The following is an 18751-nucleotide window of genomic DNA, read 5'->3' as shown; positions in this document are numbered from 1 at the left end:
TATGTACATATCTTATTCCTTAAGATACCAAATCATCTTGTGATTACGATAAATAAAGCCAATTTTAAATTAGTAATACATTGGGCTAAATGGAACGATTTAAAAGAGCGCTTGTTTTTGTTTTTTTGTCTCAGAATCACAGGGCAAAGGTCTTCCGTACGTCGTTCCACCTCGCCTTTCGTTGAGAGTAAGCAACATTTGTTATCTTGACATAATTAGATAGTTAAGTTGTTACTTACAGAAGCGTTGTAATTATGAAAGGAGATAATAATAAGGTGGGCTTTTTGGATGCTCGTGGTTTTTAGAAGGGAGATCCTTCTGGAGAGACTGAGACTAAGTGAACCTGGCAGTGTGTCTTTGTTTGACGAGAAGGACAACATGTAGGATAATTGATCCCATCGATCAATCCATGTGTTTTCTAGCCATGTTTGATCCTTTATATTCAGGCCTTCGCCAAGAAGACGCATCCAAAGCACACTGCCAGGGAGTCATACGTTTAAAGGGAAAGCATTTTCCTGATTTGCTCTCCGATATCAGAATTGTACAGTAAAACGGACCACCAGAAGAGTTCCCTTCGGCATGTTTAGACGACGTTGAAACCCCTTTTCCTTCTTCCTCCACGACCACGATGTACAGTAGTGACCGCCGCCGCACCACATGACAAACAGCGAGTGAAACAGAAATGCACCGACTCCTTGGAGGATCCATTCCCTCGCATATAAATGAGCTGTAATGATTTGTTTTTTTAGTCTTCATCGTGTGTTCTTCAGTTCAAGGAACTTCCTGAAAGAGCAAGTCTCGCCGTGTAACAAATTCTGTATTGAAAGTGGACCCAAATTTCTGCCCCATATAAAGTCGTCTCCAAAATGTACAACCTGACACAGTTTCATGGGACCTACTTTACGAGTCTTAATTAGAGCAACTTTCAAAGGAGAACACAGCCGAACCCCACGCTGCTCCTTTTTATACCCCATTAAATACTGAGCAAATATTAAGCTAAATAAGGTGTAAGGGTTAGGGTTTGTATAGATCTGGATTAAAGGGAAAATCTTGTATAGCACAAAAGAATAAGCAAAAAAAAAACAAAAAAGAAGGTGTTTTTCAGCAACTGTTCCCACAATGTGAATCTGGTGTTTTACAACTTTCCTTTGCCCACATTCTCCGTGTTTCACACTCGTTTGTTAACGGACTGCAAAATGAAAAAAAGAACCTGTTTTAAAGTGCGTAATGCAACTGTTTACAAGCATGCTTATTTGTCTCATTCTGCCCCGTAGCATGAGTCCCATTGGTTGATTGGACAGGGAGCCATTTTCCATTTAATATCAAACCAACCAATGTTGAGCTGGGCTGCTTGAGACAATCAGAAAGGGGATTTCCAGACCAGCATCCCGCCATCCTCATCGTTGTGATCGCCCTGAAATGATGAGAGATCTTTGCCCTTTTGAGTCATGGATTTGGATCAGAACAAAAATAATGCTCATTCAACAAAAAAAAAGAAAAAAAGTCTGTCCTGGCTTTCTTTAACTTACTGAAATAACTAATTTTATTTTTCACAGATTAAATCTCCATAGTTGACCACAAAAAAACAGACTTTATAGGGAGGATTTTATTTGGTAAAGTGTAAAACAAAAGAGGGGAAACAATTAAGCAAAAGAACAACTATGTATTCCAGTAGAAAAGTAATAGATGAATATTTGCTGGCGATTATTTTTATAACAAATAAATGTACATAATGTCTTTGAGAGATGCTATTTGCTGTATACATGTGCTGAAAATGAGACGACGACCCACGTGGGAACAACAGCAAGGTCCAGAATACAAAGTTTCAGTGATGTGCAATACAAAACGGCATGCTGTTTTATGAGGAACTTCATGTACTGTACTATGCAACCGCAAACTGTGTACATCGCTTCATGCTGTGGCTTCTCCAACCACCCTTTTCCAAGCAGCTTCATCTGGACTTTTAAGGGATTTTTTGTGTTTTACCTCTTTTTTTTTTTCTGTGGAAGATGAAAACCTAAGCGGCTAATGCGGTATTGCATGCATAATATTCCATTCTAATTTATAAAAAGGAATTAAAGAAAAAATACATGAAAATGGAGGTGATTGTGTTTAAGGCAAAGCTACAAGTGACTTAAAACATTTCTTTTTCAAAATAAAAGAGTCGTTCTAAAGTTGTAAACAGTATTTACTTTTTTTTACAGTTTTTATTGGCTTGAGTTTCAACTCATCGATGAGGAAATGGACAGAAATGTTGGGAGCATTTTGGCAGAATCACATCAAACCTGTGTAAAGTCTGACCTCTAGCGTTGAAAAGCAGGTACTGCTACCTCTTGTTGGAGTCAGCTCTGTAGTTTAATTTATTTAAATGTGGGCAAATTGACGCCATAAAAAGTAAGCCGGATGAGCTATTGACAGTTCATGTTAACAGTTTACTATCACTGGATGATAAACGATGATTAACGAGTCGTTTTCCGTTTCTCGTTTTTAAAACGAATAATGGGATACGAGTCATTTTTCCCTTTTTTTTGTCCTTTTATTTTGAAGTGAAAAACGGGAAACGACTCGTTATCAGTTTTCTTTTTGTCGACATCAGCAACAGCAACGTACACGGACCGTAGGCGACCTCTGGTTGAATAATTGAAAAGAAAGGTCAACATGGTGTAATTACGCACCGTATCCACCGGAGGGCAGTGTCGAGTCGTTGGCTGTAACGCCCTGTGGTGAACACAGCCATTAAGTACACCCGCGGTATTCTCAAGGTCGAGAATTACCTACAAGCACTACCTCCGGGTGAATCATCTGAAAAAGAAGTCAGCGAGGTGTAATTACGCACCATGTCCACCGGAGGGCAGTGTAGAGTCATGAGTTTGTTTTAACGCCCTCTGGCGGCCACAGGCATTAAGTACAGCAGCGGTATGACCAAGGTAGATAAATTACATACAAGCACTACCTCCGGTTAAATCCTTCAAAATAAAAGAGAACACGGTGTAATTACGCGCCGTGTCCACCGGAGGACAGCGTAGAGTCATTATTAGGGCAATGTTTTGATTCGTTTCAGGTTGAATTCCGGCGGATACAACAGAGAGCGACGTCTAACCAGGTAAACTCTTCATCTACGAGCACCGACGCTGTCTTTTATTCGTTTCTGACAAACGAAGTGCATTTATCATCTTAGGGGAAACGTCCAGAGGCCTGGGACGCTAGCTAACGGACCGGAAGTAGCGGGAGGTAAGGAAGACGTTATCTTTACATCCTGGTCTTTTCCGTTAAGTTAAACAGTTCTATTAACGACGGTAAAACCGTTTAGCTAATTGATAATTGGAGTCATATTAATATACAGAGGATCAGATACCCGAACCCCCCTACATAACTCTGATGTCTAGGTTTTAAACTGATTGTTGTTTTTAAAAATAAAACCAAGCATTTTATCTGCATTATTTGTATTTTTGTTTAATAGTAAAATTCACTGCCAGTCCCCTTTTTATCACAGATGTATCTGTGGTCTTTGTAGGGGTCTGTGGTAGCTGTCCGTGGTCTCTGTAGCTGTCTGTCGTCTCCTCTAGCTGTCCGTGGTCTCCTCTAGCTGTCTGTGGTCTCCTCTAGCTGTCTGTGGTCTCTGTAGCTGTCTGTGGTCTCCTCTAGCTGTCTGTGGTCTCTGTAGCTGTCTGTGGTCTCCTCTAGCTGTCCGTGGTCTCCTCTAGCTGTCTGTGGTCTCTGTAGCTGTCTGTGGTCTCCTCTAGCTGTCTGTGGTCTCCTCTAGCTGTCTGTGGTCTCCTCCAGCTGTCCGTGGTCTCTGTAGCTGTCTGTGGTCTCCTCTAGCTGTCTGTGGTCTCCTCTAGCTGTCCGTGGTCTCTGTAGCTGTCTGTCTGTGGTCTCTGTAGCTGTCTGTCTGTGGTCTCCTCTAGCTGTCCGTGGTCTCTGTAGCTGTCTGTGGTCTCCTCTAGCTGTCCGTGGTCTCCTCTAGCTGTCCGTGGTCTCCTCTAGCTGTCTGTGGTCTCTGTAGCTGTCTGTGGTCTCCTCTAGCTGTCCGTGGTCTCCTCTAGCTGTCTGTGGTCTCTGTAGCTGTCTGTCTGTGGTCTCCTCTAGCTGTCTGTGGTCTCCTCTAGCTGTCTGTGGTCTCCTCTCGCTGTCCGTGGTCTCCTCTAGCTGTCTGTGGTCTCCTCTAGCTGTCTGTCTGTGGTCTCTGTAGCTGTCTGTGGTCTCCTCTAGCTGTCCGTGGTCTCCTCTAGCTGTCTGTGGTCTCTGTAGCTGTCTGTGGTCTCCTCTAGCTGTCCGTGGTCTCCTCTAGCTGTCTGTGGTCTCTGTAGCTGTCTGTGGTCTCCTCTAGCTGTCCGTGGTCTCTGTAGCTGTCTGTCTGTGGTCTCCTCTAGCTGTCCGTGGTCTCCTCTAGCTGTCTGTGGTCTAATATTAGAGCCAAGACGATGCAACAAAACAGTAATTCTACATTGAGTTAACAGACATATTGACAGTCAGTTCATAGGCGTATGACTCAAAAATCAACGTAATGATAGAATCCAAATAATAATGAGAGAACTCTCTACAGACATGTTTTAAAATGTGGCAGGAAGAAGAAGAAGCAGACATGAGGGGACGTAAACAAACATGGAAGAAACTAAATGAACAGACAGATCCAGGAACCAGTCTCCCTTCTCTTCGCTTGTCCCAGTGAATCCAGCAACACCGGACGCTCTGCCATCTTCACCAAATGAAGCTCCTCCTGGAAACATCTGGTCCAACGTTCCCAAACGCATCCTCAGCTTTCTGGCCTGATCTCTAACCGATGGTCCCGGTCTGTGAGAAAGAGGCAAGAGATCACCAGTGGAGTGATCAGCTGATCCACAGGTGACGTATTCACCCGTTAAAGGAGCGTAGAAACAAAGCTTTCCACTGAAACGTACACGTTCCACTCAATGCAGCGGTTTGGTGAAAATCAGGATCCACAAAGTAAACGTGTTTTCTTCCCTGTCCAGATCCAGCAGCGTGGTTTTCAAATAAAGTGTGTGGAACTGTAACGTAGTATCGTGTCATCATTTTGAGGTGGAAAGTCAACCTGCAGCTGGAATACATATATATATATATATATATATATACCACAAAAAAAACTATCTATCTATCTATCTATTTTTTTTTCTTTTGGTCTAAAAACTGTAATGATGATGTCAAACTGGACAAACCAGCTTTATTTAAAGTGTCTCTGTGTAGCTCAGCTGGGTGAACAAAGGGCTGCAGACCTGAAGGTTGTAGGTTTGAGTCCCAGCTGTCTCAGTAGCCTGCTCAGTGAATTTTGAGGTGGTTATTTCCAAACGAAGAGGATAAATAGAAGTTTCCCACTGTTTCTGACGTGCCGGCTGGTGGAGCGGAGGCAATGAACCCGACAACAAGGTGTCGAGAGCAGCAGGGTTCAAGTCCCGGCTGCTCTTGGTCGTTCCTCCTATGGTGCTGTGCTGAGTCCTGATGTCAAAGGGAACAAATCAACACATTATTGCGTGTCACCAGGTAGCCCAGTGAGATGAGTGCAGGTCTCGAGACCAGAAGGTCTCCTGTTCAAATCCGGGCCGGCACTCTGGATTTTAAAGCCCGACGTTCCCACACGACGAGGATAAATAGGAGTTCCAAACACTAACGTGTGTGAGAGGCACTGGTGGTGTGATGGTAACGTTCCCGCAGGTATCGGAGGGCCACAGACAAGGTATCAGAGAGGTCGAGGGTTCGAGTCCAGCAGGTATTGGAGGGCCAAGGAGAAGGTATCAGAGAGAGAATTGAAGAATGTCTCTGAAGGTGACAGAGGGCCACAGACAAGGCATGACTTCAAATCCCACAGATGGACAAGCACTCATCACACCATGTCCGGACCCAGTGTCAGAACTCCCTGGAAGCAGGCACTTCTCTCAGCCTGCCTACGGGGGACCAAACAGGAGAATACAAGGGGTTATGCAGAAGAGGGTAGCATTTTCCAGCTGTACTTCAGCAAATTCTCACCCTACAGTGGGACCCAGCTAAAACTTTTTTCAATTCATGAATAAGTACAATTTTAAATATTACCTAAGTGGTAACCTCATATAGTGGGACAGCTGGAAACCTTTTTTGCTTTCATGTACAATTTAAAGCTTACCTAAGCATTTACAACATGGCCATTACACTGTGATACACATCCAAAAACAGGGGGACACCTCAAAATTTCACACTTTTTTTTCCAAAACACAACTAATTTGTAATGAAGCTTCAAATTTCTAGGTAAAACTTTTCACCTTATTGAATTATTTTCAGGGGGGGTGACATTAGAAAACAGTGGTTTCAATAAATAAGTCCACATTAGATTTTCAGGTCCAACAAGCTTAGTTTTCCAGATAGAGACATGCATCACATTATTAAAGATAAGTTTCAAAAACCAAGTGGCTGGAAGATATTTGAGGTCCTTATAAACCTGGACAGCTCTCTACAACATGCTCACAATAGAAGACACTAACTATGAAATACTTCAGTACTTTTATTAAACAAGACATCCAGGTATAACTAGTCAATGCAGCCTCCTCAGGGACATCAGGTCTGGGTCTGCATGGGGAGAAAGAGCAGAGTCTTGGATCACAATGTGGAACATTAACCTACATTCAAACATGTCCAGAGGAATGAGTCAACTCTACCACAAAGCAGGTCACCATCTTAGTCCAGGCTCCTCAGCACAGACACGTGGTTTCACCAAACAAAGCTCCTACAAAATAAAACAAACTGTCAAAAAAATAAAATCACCTCACACCATAAAATGGCTAAAAATATTGTTGAAAATACAGTCAAAGCATTTCATCTCAGTGTTGGAGATTAAACTAGCTCCTCCAGTCCCAGGATACGTGGCTCCTACAAAATAAAACATAAAAAAAACCTAATCAACTCACGAGATAAAAGGCTAAATAGTGTTGAAAATACACATTAGTCAAAGCGTCTCACCTTTGGATGAGTTTAATCTCAGTCTTAGAGATTAAACATCCAAGCAGCGACTCCTCCTGAATCAATGAAACAAACATTAAATCCACGCAAACAAACGGCGACAGATGAACGATCCTCAGCTGATGTCCTCGTGCAGCTCCGAGCACGAGGCCGATGCACTCCGACCACCATCTGCATCCAAACAACAAGGTTGTGTTAAATCAAGGAAACGCCATTTTAAACAGAACTATATTACACAGCAGAGACAAACCTTCAGCTGCTGGCGGCGGGAAGCTCCGAACAGAGGACCAGGTTCTGGTCTGCAGCAAACATTTGGCCGACGAGGGTCCAGTCTGAACCGGAAATGAGTCAGGAACGGAAGAGCAAGGACAACACACACACCCTATTTAAACCAAACCACGTGGAGCGTCCACCAATGGCAACGAGCGCGCGGCCTGATTGCTTAATTGGTTGCCAGGTGCGCGCGACCTCCATTGAACCTATCTCCGCCCCTTTTCCTGACCAGCTGCGGCCAATCAGTATGGAGGCAGCCTCGTGTGATGACGTCATAGACGGTTTTCCCTCTCATTTCAGAGCATGAGAGAGATATTTAAGGGCATTTCTGTGTTGCAGCTCATGTTGCTTTCTGATGTGATTAATATGATTTCATAAACCACATAAATGACACCTTAGGGTGCTCCTGTGGGATGGCACCTCAATCTAAAGTATTATGTTTCATATTTACACCTCAAAGTTATTATTTACTTTACTACACTATTTTATTACATCATTCATTATCAGAAAATGTGGCTGTTTTACTTCCTGTCCACTAGAGGGCGTTCCAAAACAATCACCAATAAATATGTTGAATTACCATCTTTTTTGGGGGAAAAGAAGAGAACAATGTTTGTCTCAGCAAAAGGTCTGAAAACCTATGTTTGATCCTTCAGGTTTTCCCTTTTAATAAATATAAAAACACACATTGCTTTGCCATTTGAAGGGGTTTCTGTATGAACATGTTACCTCTCTGAATGTACTTCCTGTTCCATCCACGCTGGTCTGATCACAATAATATCATCCAGTAGGGGGTTTGAATAGAAAAACATTTTATTACACAGACACCATTCAAATAAAACTCTCAACAATCCATTCTCACACACACACACACACACACACACACACACACACACACACACACACACACACACAGTCTAAAACCAGACACGCCGTTCTTTGAGAAACGTTGAATAATCAGTGGCACAAAAATATAAGACAGAAAGAGTAAGGCAAGTTCTTTACAAAAAAGTGTGATCCATAGATAAATATGACAAATTAAAAAGGCACAAGGTATATATATATATATATATTTATATATCTATATATGTGTGTGTGTATAAAAAGACCATGCAGGCACATTAGGATGGAATGGGGTTGGTCTCTATATAATTGGCTGGAGTTGCTTCCTGTTCAGCCTGGCTTTGTCTGGTTTTAATCATGTATGTATGATATATGGTTTCATGGTCTTACTAAGATCCTGTCTGTCTCCTGTGGCTCTGGGACCCGGAGACACAGGAGACATGACATTGGCAGACGCTGCGGTAAACTGAGTAGATTGAAGTCAATGCTTTCTCTATGGCTTTAAGCAGAATTCCCTTGTGGTGGTTTAATATTTTAAAGCTTAAATTAAACAGTCTTTGGTAAAAAAAAGAAAGTCCCTGGATCATTCAGAAAAGATCAATTGGAATTTCAACATCTGCCCACCAGAGGGCGGCAGAGCGCCATGAAAATGTACAACATCGACGACGGGAGGCGAGCCACACAGTGCAAAAGCAAGAGAGCAACAGGAAAAGCTTTCAAATGTTCCTGCCGTCAAACAGAAAGTGTGAGGGGGAAGATTGTAAATGAGCGTGTTCAGGACGATCGGGATCTCCTTCAGACAGGAAACACATCGGGATCCAGTGTTTGGCACCTTGTCACGAAGGCGATGAGGTCTCAAAAAGGGAAGTCCAGCTTCTCAGAGCATGAATGACTGGGTGTGTTTGAAGTCCTGGGGCTGGGGGGGGACACAGGGGGAGAGAGGCGTGTCAATCAGGAAACCACGGCAGCGTTCGGTAGGGAGGAGGAGGACGGGATTAAAACACTTACTTCTTGGGGCGGGGGGATGTAGTTGACATTGGACCTGAAAGACAAAGACGTGGGTAAGCACATTGGACAGTTTGACACAGTCACAGAGACGAGACGAGACCCGGGGCGGACAGCTGGATTCTGAGTCATATCCGCCTGCATTAATAATGCACATCATGCATGGCAACCCTCCCACTGGGTCAAAGGGAAGACTCTCGGCGACAAAGCAGCATATTATGGGATCGGAAGTGTCGAATCCTGCGATAAAGCTGACTTTCAGGAAGTGTCTAACTTTACATTTGTGGTTAAAGTGTGGATTCAAACGGCTGCTCTCTGCGGCGTGTTCGGCCTCGGGGCTCACACTCACGTGTCCTCGCTTCGGTGCAGGGTTTGGCTGCTGATGTGGGCCGCACCGGGACACTGGGAGATCCAAAATGACCTGTTGGGGATGGGGATGGGGGGGGGGGGGGGGGGGCATCGTGTTGGCTTTAGAAAGGGTTCACAGGAGGGGGCATTTGGGAGGGACGCTACACACCATGCTGTAATGGGTGAGTGGGTGGGGGGGGGTTCATTAGTATGAACTCATTGATGTGTTGTGTAAACTTGTGCATATAATTTCTGTAATGGTAATGTGTCAGTATAAAATAAAATAAAATAAAATATAAAATAGTGTTTAATTATAATGGTTATGATACACAAATCCATATAGAAATTGTATGCGAAGGGTTTACACAACTGGGGTTACCGTGGCGACCCTTTACTGACACAAGGTCGTGAGAGAAACGCTGGTGTGAGCCGGTCGAGTGGTGAGCCAGTCACATGCAGCAATCCAACACCCTTATATACTATTTTATTTTGATTTTTTTAACGATTTTCTAATTTATTTGCTTTCCTACGACAGGATTTGGATCCAAACGTCACTATAAATATCTCTAACGATACGTTCATTTTCTCCCCTGAAACGCGGCTCCACGCTCCGGATCCGCGTCCCCCCGCCTCGTTAGCACGCGCTGCCATTGGTGCGTCAGAAACCCGTGTCACATTGTCTCGGAGTCTTTGTGAGGCGGCCGCGTCTATAAATAGGGCGTTCACACTGACAGCTCCGTTTAGCTCGCTGGGATAAGCATCAGACTTTAACCCAGACAAAGAGGCCTTCGCGTCGGGCCTCAAGGAGAGCTCCGCCATGACTCTCCATCACAACCAGCTCCAAGCCGGTAATCAAATAACCACAAACCACGGAGACATGGATGCATGTCCACGTGGCCTAATTCACTGAGCAGCCAGTCAACCATCAGAAGAGGCCTCTCAGTGTCCCTCTTCACTAGAAATACTCCAATTTACTGTTTAACTGCTTGGAAATCTTTCCACCGCCTCCTCGTTAATTAGTCCATCATTATGCTGCGCTGATCGCTTCTTCCCACTGTTTAATCTCTGCAGTTTTAGGGTGTTTTCACACATGTTCAACGGATAATACACAACACACTTCTGTTGTTGCCAATCAGGAGATGAGTAGAAACACACACACACACACACACAGCTGTCACTCCAGTCCTGACTCAGCACACTCACACACAGTCTAAGTGCAACAACAAACCCCCTCCCCCTCCTCTGAAGTGTGCAGGGTATTAGCCCGTGTTGGTTCACATCAATGTTAATGCAATCACAGAGCTCTTACCTTCCTCTGTGTCCTGCTGACGGACGAGTCGGGAGTCATGCAAGAGAAAAAAGGGTGGGGGGGGGGAGAAGAGAACGTTTTCATTCCGACGCACGCAGACGAAGCGGTCAGCGACTCAACTCTAAAAGAGACAAAAACTCACGGCTGAAGAACCCGTTGCGGTGCAAGAGGAACCCCCCGCATCCACAGACCAGGAAGAGCAGGCAGACCACCAGCACGGCCGCCACCACCGCCGTCACGTTGACGTCCTCTGGGGAGGCGAGAAAAGCACCCGAGAGTTATGGTCTGCTTTCCATACGTGAGTGGACGGAGGGAAAAGCTATCCGTTTAATTGAGACGGGGGGGAAATATATGAACGGTGGTGGACGTTAAATCTGCACGCGTAAACAGGAAGGTTTCCTGTGATTTATTAAGTGCATGGAATGGTTGTTTGCTGTAACATCAGAAGAAAGCGGCGTGGCGTTTGGCTGCTTCCTAAAGGGGTTTCAGGTTTGAGAAGCAGGGTGAGAGAGAGGGCTTTTCCCCTCCACTGCACCCCTGATGGTCTCCTGTGCTGAAAGGTGTGGGCCAGAGGCAGGAAGGAATGTGGAAACACACACACACACACACACACACACCTATGGTCATGTGCTTCCCCTGGCACATCTTGGATCCCACCCTGTTGGAGGCCTGGCAGCTGTATCGACCGCTGTCCTCTTTGGCCACGGCTTTAAACTCCTGCAGGAGAGACGGAAGGAGACTTCAGCAGAGTCCTCTTTCTTCAGGAAGATAATGCAAGGAGACACACACACACACACACACACACACACACACGCACCAGCACGCCCGTGTGTGGGTTGATCAGATAGGTGGCGTTGGCGTGCCGCGGCGGGCTGATGGCCTCGTCGTCCTTGAACCAGGAGTACGTCGCGGGCGGGATGCTCTGCTGGTCCCTACAGCGCAGCTGCACCACGGAGCCCGTCACCGCCCCGCTGGGGATCTCGCAGGCCGGGGTTTGCGGGGGCACTGCAGGACGGGACACGGGAAGCATTAAAGAAACATAAGGCGGAAACCCTGGACGACATCTCAGCGCTTTTCTCCTTTTGCTTTCTGAATCATTGATTTCCTTCCTCGTCGTACCGAGGACTTTGAGCGTGATGTTGGTCTCGCCCAGGTTGACGGAGTCGTGGGGAGCGCTGATCTCGCAGCGGTACTCGCCGGCGTCGTCCTGGGTGACCCTTCGCAGCGTCACGGTGGCCCCTTCAATGGTCGCCCGGCCCTCAAAGGGACCTGAGAGAACGGACGGAAAGAAGGAATGTCTGCATTTAAATCCACATTACGCTCTCGTCAATATGAGACTACATTCATATCAAAACACAATAAAACAACAATTAACTGGCAATAAAAGTGAATTCTTTAAAACAACATATGTGCTTATTAAACATATACATTAAAGCCCTCCAACTAAGAGACGTGGTTGTCTTTTACTCTGAATCAGCTGGAGGAAGTGCAGCGTTTTGGGTTCTAGGCCAAAGACAACAGCACCACAGACCTCCAGGAACCAGGTAACTTGGAGGAAGCCTGCCTACAACCCACAGCAATATCTCTCCCCTAGTTTATGATGACTCCCATCTCTCAGTCCCCAGCTGGTGTTTCCTCCTCCTCCCACGAGGCAAACTCCTTCCAGCTGGTGCTGCAAGCTGATTAAAACAAATGCCCTCTTTGTCACTCGGGGGGGATCAACGGCAAACCGGCTGCCTCGTCACCTTTGAAGTGTCCGTCGAAGTACACGAAGGACACGTCCTTCCCCCTCTTCTTCCACTCGATGCGTGGGCTGTGGTCCTTCTCTGTGCGGAACGTGCAGGACAGCACCGCGTCTGGAGGGGGAGAATGAGATATTTATGGCAGAAGAAGAGAAGCCTTCAATCAGATGTTTTCTCTCTTTTTTTTTTTTTTTAAACTGTCTATTTATAGCCTCATGATTTATTCTGTCAGAGAGTCTAATAAAGCAGCAGCTCTTGAGGGGGGGAGAATGACGGCTGCTTTCGCTGCCTTACCTAAGAACTCCCGCACCTCCACCTTGGGTTTGTCGGTCGTCACGGTGACGGGGACGGAGGGGGAACCTGGTGGGGGTGGAGAGGGAGAGAGATTAAAAAAAATAAAGAGGGGTCAGAACATTTTCAGAAGGCAATATCGCTCGTCATCCATTAGGGGGCAAGGTGAATCGCGTAAAGTGCTTCGCCAACTGCGAGAGGAGAATGCTTAATGGCCGTCTTTGGTCGACTGTCTGAGGAGAACACTTTCTCCCTCCAGGAGATCTGAGGTAACGGCAGGATTATCCCCCCCCCCCCCCCCCCCTTCTACTGTAATCCAGCGGGGTCAAAGTGCAGCCCGCCATATGTTGACCAACGCGCAGGTTGAGAGAAGGGCGGTGGAGATTAAGCTGATTAACCTGATGAATGGTGGCATTAACGAAGAGGCGGACGGCGGACCGCCCCGTGTTTGTTTGATTCTCTGCGTCCAAACAGGAAGAGGAAGCGGCTCCCCTTCCTGTGTGCTGATTGGTTTACCGGCGCGGATTACTCTCTGGTCATCCTGTTGCTAAATACAGGTCGGTGAAGGTTACCCGACAACAGCAAACACTCTGAAAAGCTTTTAACATCTCCCCAAAAAGTCTGAGATTTAAGAGAAAAAAATATATATATATCTCGGACCGGAGGACATGCATTTTTGAAATTACATGATAAATGTTGGATGGCTTTCAGGAGTACTTAGCCAGAACCACGGGGCCTTAAAAACAAACTTTTAATGTGGTGTAATGAGGTCATTACTTTCCACAAAACACACACTTTTCCTGCCATTGTTTCTGCAAATGGCATCAGACATGATACTGAAATTATGGCGGCCTGTTTCCTGTTGGTCAGTCACTTCCTGTGCTGCGCCCATTGTTACTGGAATACCATGAGCTAGGAAAGAGAGAGGGGGGGGGCGGTGACTCGGGAGAACCAAGACAAAAGACAGGAAGTGAGGAAAAGAACCAGCGTTCATCGTCAGACTCGACGTTCTCTCTCGTTCTTATTTACACGACAACAGCTATTTTTAAATGAGCCTATACAATAATAATGTCATCTGCCAAATGCAGCAGAAAGGTTTTTTTTTTTTAAAAAGCTGGCTCCGTTTACCCCGGCTTCACTTACATTGGGCTAAGTGAATTAAAACGCTCCCACCTCTCCCCTCCCTCCGCCCCGCGTTGCCTCGACACCCTCCGAGGAGTCGTCTCGCTGAAGGATGAACGAGGCGGAGGAGGGAGATACAATGAGATTAAAAAAGGGACGAGGGGGCGCCACAAAGGAGAGATGAGCGTCCCTAAGAATAGCATACAAATGAAGTGGATGAAGGGTGGAGGTGAGAGGGGGGAGACAGGGCCCTGGTGGTGGTGGGGACCCGCAGAAGCATGAATAACAGAGAGCGTGGGATTGAAGGCGAGGGAGATCCTCCCAGACAGTAGCGCCGTGAACGGGAGACGGTCTTGTCACAGTGTGAGACCAGGCCCGGTCCAGACAAGAGGCCTCTTTGAGAAAAAAAAAAAAACACAAACGTAGCCGACAACGAGGCCGCACTTCACACGACGACACGCGAGGAAGACACGCTTCCAGGAAGTGAGCAACGGGGCTCCGCTTTGTGAGGCCCCGCCGCTCCGCTGTACTCCACTGCTATGAACGCTGTCGGCTTCAATGGCCTCAATTAACCAGGGAGGCGGCGAGGCGGACGGCGAACACATGGCTGGTTTCAGATGGTTTCACAACTGCATGGTGGGTAACGGGCGAGGCTGCTTCTTAAATAAAAGGCAGACTGTCCAGGAAATCAATGAGAATAAATAAGAGTCTGGTTAGACGTCACTCTCAGAAGTGAGTCCAGCAACCTTTGACCCCCCGAGTATCTCCCAGAAATCAGTGCTCTAACAGCGTTTTACAGCACCGAAAATATAATCACTCTAACGAGTACGAAGCACAAACTGAAACTGCCGAGTGTTGAGAGGAGTCTCTGTAGCAGCGGGTCTCTGATGCTCCTCCAACATGGCATCAGAGACGGCCACTGAGGGACATGATGCAGAGAAACATCGAGACAAAAGGCGCCCACACACACACACACACACACACACACACACACACACACACACACACACACACACTGCGTGGCATCGACATCAACTGCGACAGCCATCCTCTCGCCTGAGCAAAAAATAGAAAAAGATGGCACGCTCGCTCCTTGGCACGCGGCGGCCCTCTCATTACGGCGTCCGTGCAGAGTGTTACAGGGGCGGGAGGCGGGTGTTGCCAGGGCGGCGGCGAGGTCATCAGGAAGTGGGGCGCGGCGGTTATCAAGGCACTTGTTCGAATTAACAAAGACGGACGACGGGAGACGGAGCTCCGAGACGTATTGTGATATACAGGTGCTGGTCAACGAATTAGAATAATTTGAAATAGTGCAATCATTAAATTCTTTGAATGCATTTTTTGTGCAGAAAGCAAATCAGGTGTTCACCGCACCTGTCCTACTCGTTAGACTAATCACAGAACTCGTTACCTGTAAAAATTTTGCTCAGCTGAGCTTTCCAAAAGGCCCATTTAGGCCATTTAACTGTGACACTGTTGTTTTATTGAATTAGAATAATGGAGAAACCGTTTCATTGAATTAGAATAATTTTTATTATAATTAGAATCATCACTTTCTCAGTATTTTGTGGCTGCCCCCTTGGCTTGTAGGACTGCCTGAAGTCTCCGCGGCATCGATTTGACCAGCTTGTCGCAAGTTTCCGCACTCACAGCTTCCCAGGCAGTGGCGATGTTCTGCTTCAGTTGGTCCAGCGTAGTAGGCTTTCTGTCGCGAATTTTCCGCTTGACGATGGCCCAAAGGTTTTCAATGACATTGAGGTCAGGCGAGTTGGCCGGCCATGCCAAAACTTCAAGCTGTTTTTTAGTGAACCAATCTTTGGTCGACTTTGCCGCATGAGCCGGTGCAAGATCCTGTTGAAATATGAAGTCTTCTTCGCCGAACTGTTCCTCAACAGTCGGAATCAGGAACGTTTCCAGAACATCTTGATATACGGCAGCATTGACAGTCGTCTTGAGGAAGCAGAGTCTCCCTACACCTCGAGCGGACATGCATCCCCAGACCATAACGCTCTGGGGAAACTTGACGGATCTTTTCATGCACTCGTGGTTGTAGGTTTCGCCACCACGACGCCAGACACGAGGACCTTGGTCACCGAAGGAGATGCAGAAGCGTGATTCGTCACTGAAGACCACTTTCTGCCAGTCTTCAGCAGTCCACTCGACGTGTTCTTTGGCCCACTTCAGCCGTTTCTCCATTTGTTTCTTGTTCAGCATCGGTTTTACTGCTGGAACGCGAGATTTGAAGCCGAGTTCGCGCAGACGACGGTAAGTGGTTGATCTGGAGACGTCAGCGCCGGTCTGCTTGTTCCACAAGTCGGTGAGCTCGGAAGTGGACTTGAACCGGTTGCTGACTGCGATCTTTCTCAGCTGCTTGTTGTCGCGAGCAGAAGTTTTTCGGACGCCGGAACAGTTGGTGCGCTTGCTGCAGTTTTTCTTGAGAGCTTTGCAGACGGAAGACTGGCTGATGCCGAGCTGCTCAGCAATTTTAGTTTGGGTCAAGCCTTGTTGGCGAAGGGCTTGAATTTGAGCCACTATTCCGGTTGAGAGGTCGCGCTGCTTACCCATGATTGATTTTACAACTTAGAAATTCTACTCAACCCTGACTTTATACTGCACAGTGAACACTCTTCACAGAAAACAAAAATTCGAGCATTTATTCTAATTCAATGAAACGGTTTCTCCATTATTCTAATTCAATAAAACAACAGTGTCACAGTTAAATGGCCTAAATGGGCCTTTTGGAAAGCTCAGCTGAGCAAATTTTTTACAGGTAACGAGTTCTGTGATTAGTCTAACGAGTAGGACAGGTGCGGTGAACACCTGATTTGCTTTCTGCACAAAAAATGCATTCAAAGAATTTAATGATTGCACTATTTCAAATTATTCTAATTCGTTGACCAGCACCTGTAGATAAACAGCGTCTCAAGGCTGTGGGGGAGCAGGGAGGACCGGCCGTGTGTGTTCTTCATTGAACAAAGCCTCTCTGTATGACTGTTGCCCTGTGAGCAACAGCTGTCTCGGACAGACACGGTGTGTGTGTGTGTGTGTGTGTGTGTGTGTGTGTGTGTGTGTGTGTGTGTGTGTGTGTGGGAGGAAAGGGGGGGTGACCACTGAAACACACCCAAAACATTTCCTTTCTTTTTAACAAAAACACTCCACAGGCGTTCGCTGGACCTGAAGCTGCTTTGTTTGAAACGTTGACATCTATCTGAGCGCCTGGACGATGAGTGATTTCTGTCAGATTGTCTCCACAGCGTGACACGACACACACACACACACACACACACACACCTCTGAACTTGTGACCTGACAGGTGGCAAAATGTGGACAACACAGACTATAATCTGCGTCACTCTCACTGTCTCCTCACATCTATGTCACACGGCTCCCCTGGACTTCTTGCACTGCTTTCCATTCCCCCCCCCCATCAGGATAAAGTTGGGGCCTTTTTGCCATTTAAACAAACATCTCCACTTTGTGTTTTCCTGGACATAAACAGGAAGTAAGAGAACGCCTCATTGCCTCGAGTCTCTGGTGGCGGTCCAACGGTTGACCTCACCCACGGATCCACCACCTCCTCTGCCAACACGGGTGCCCACCTGCCGCCGCCGTGCCCGCCCACACCCCGAGGTGGCACCACGCCAAATACAACTGTAGGGCCAACTTTCAGGGACCCCCAGCCTGGCTGGACTGTGGCCACGGCCCACTCACACAGAGGGACTTTAATCTGAGGTGGACAAACACGAGGGATATCACGAAACAACAAAACCTGAGGAAAAACAATATATTTAGATATAAACAAGAGAAAAAAACTATATTTTTTTTAAATTCATGCACTAAAATTTAAATTTTTATTCAGAAAACTGAAATAATAAGATTTGTTGATTGTAATTTAAATAAATAATAATAAGCATCTCTCCACTTTTGAAAGGATTAAGTTTTAAGAATTTAAATTAATTTTAAGCACCGTAAGAATAAAAACTCCATGATCCTGAATAGGAAGTAAGCAGATGAGTTACAGTCCTAATGAACACATGACTCACTTACATTGCATCAGTAAAATCACAAAGGGCAGATACAGGGACGTCCCCTCCATTCTCCGCGTCTAACTCCGGCGGAGTCTCGTCTTCGCTGGACGGAGCGACGACGCGGATCTCGAGCCTCAGCTTTCTTCACGCACTTGTTCGCAACTCTCCAATAATTCATCCAGCTTCCAGGGGGGGGATCAGCCGCTCTCCAGGGGGGAAGCGATCGGACCGGCCTGGCGCGGAGCGGAACGGAACGGGGGCGCGGAGCGGCTGCGGAGGAGCGGGACGCACCTCCGGGGGCTGATCGGTGGGAGACGCCGGCGCCCTGGCGGAGAAGTCGTGCTGGGATGGGGGACGCGGTGCCTCGGTTACTATGAGCGACGCGGATGGACGTCCTCGCTCTTGTTGTGCGGTTTCGGCGCTGGTGGAGGTGGAGATGGAGGTGGGGGGAGGAGGAGGAGGAGGAGGGGAGGCGGGGTGTGTGTGCTTTCAGACGACTGGAGCGGCGGCGCGCCGAGAGCGCAGCGCCGTGTCCAAGACGCGCACTGCACCGGCGGACTGTGGCAACTGGGCATGGCAACAAGGTGTGGCGCGCATCAGACCAGCGACCCGGTTTGACCCGAAAGGGACCTGTTAATATTGGTGGATTTGAAAGGCATAATAAATATTAAACGCCCCTTTCCTAATAATTAAGGTGGCCTGCTGAATATTACAGTCCATTAATGTCATTCTAGTTATAATGAACCCTCTCCAGGCTTTATAGCTTAGAATTAATGGCTTTAGTCAAACAATTGACAACTTATGGATCAATTACATGGCATTCATAAAACAACTTTTGGGTTGCC

At 46.8% G+C, this 18751-nt stretch overlaps 2 protein-coding genes and 1 long non-coding RNA gene across 5 annotated transcripts in view; all 3 read right to left on the bottom strand.

The window, feature by feature from the left end:
* Positions 1–6653: 6653 nt before the first annotated feature.
* LOC311009883 lies at positions 6654–7440 on the bottom strand. Its single transcript, XR_014596704.1, has 3 exons — positions 7196–7440; positions 6946–7116; positions 6654–6712 (listed from the first exon to the last, which is right to left on the bottom strand). It is a non-coding gene; the product is annotated as an uncharacterized lncRNA (long non-coding RNA).
* A 561-nt stretch (positions 7441–8001) lies between these two features.
* Positions 8002–18177, bottom strand: jam2a (junctional adhesion molecule 2a). Of its 3 annotated transcripts, XM_084004209.1 has the most exons (11): positions 17926–18177; positions 12760–12825; positions 12469–12579; positions 11843–11992; positions 11541–11728; positions 11341–11440; positions 10866–10973; positions 10724–10739; positions 9416–9487; positions 9070–9103; positions 8002–8977 (listed from the first exon to the last, which is right to left on the bottom strand). In XM_084004209.1, exons 1-11 carry the CDS (start codon positions 17972–17974, stop codon positions 8939–8941), a joined length of 933 nt encoding a protein of 310 aa, XP_083860335.1. In that variant the 5' UTR covers positions 17975–18177; the 3' UTR covers positions 8002–8938. The 3 variants fall into 3 exon arrangements, with proteins under 3 accessions (XP_083860335.1, XP_083860336.1, XP_083860337.1); XM_084004210.1 differs by lacking the exon at positions 9416–9487 and having other exon boundaries at positions 8003–8977; positions 17926–18175; XM_084004211.1 differs by lacking the exon at positions 9416–9487 and having other exon boundaries at positions 8003–8977; positions 10724–10736; positions 17926–18175.
* The window catches only part of mbnl2 (muscleblind-like splicing regulator 2), a 63077-nt gene continuing 56542 nt past the window's right edge, over positions 12217–18751 (bottom strand). Inside the window, exon 11 of the mRNA XM_084004193.1 lies at positions 12217–12226. The gene's annotated coding sequence lies outside the window, so the exon portion shown is untranslated. The remainder of the gene's footprint in view (positions 12227–18751) is intronic.

This window comes from Eutrigla gurnardus (assembly GCF_963514095.1).
Source record: "Eutrigla gurnardus genome assembly, chromosome: 24".
Taxonomy (NCBI): Eukaryota; Metazoa; Chordata; class Actinopteri; order Perciformes; family Triglidae; genus Eutrigla; species Eutrigla gurnardus.
The sequence above is the reverse complement of the archived record's forward strand: the minus strand, read 5'-3'. Positions and strand labels throughout refer to the sequence as shown.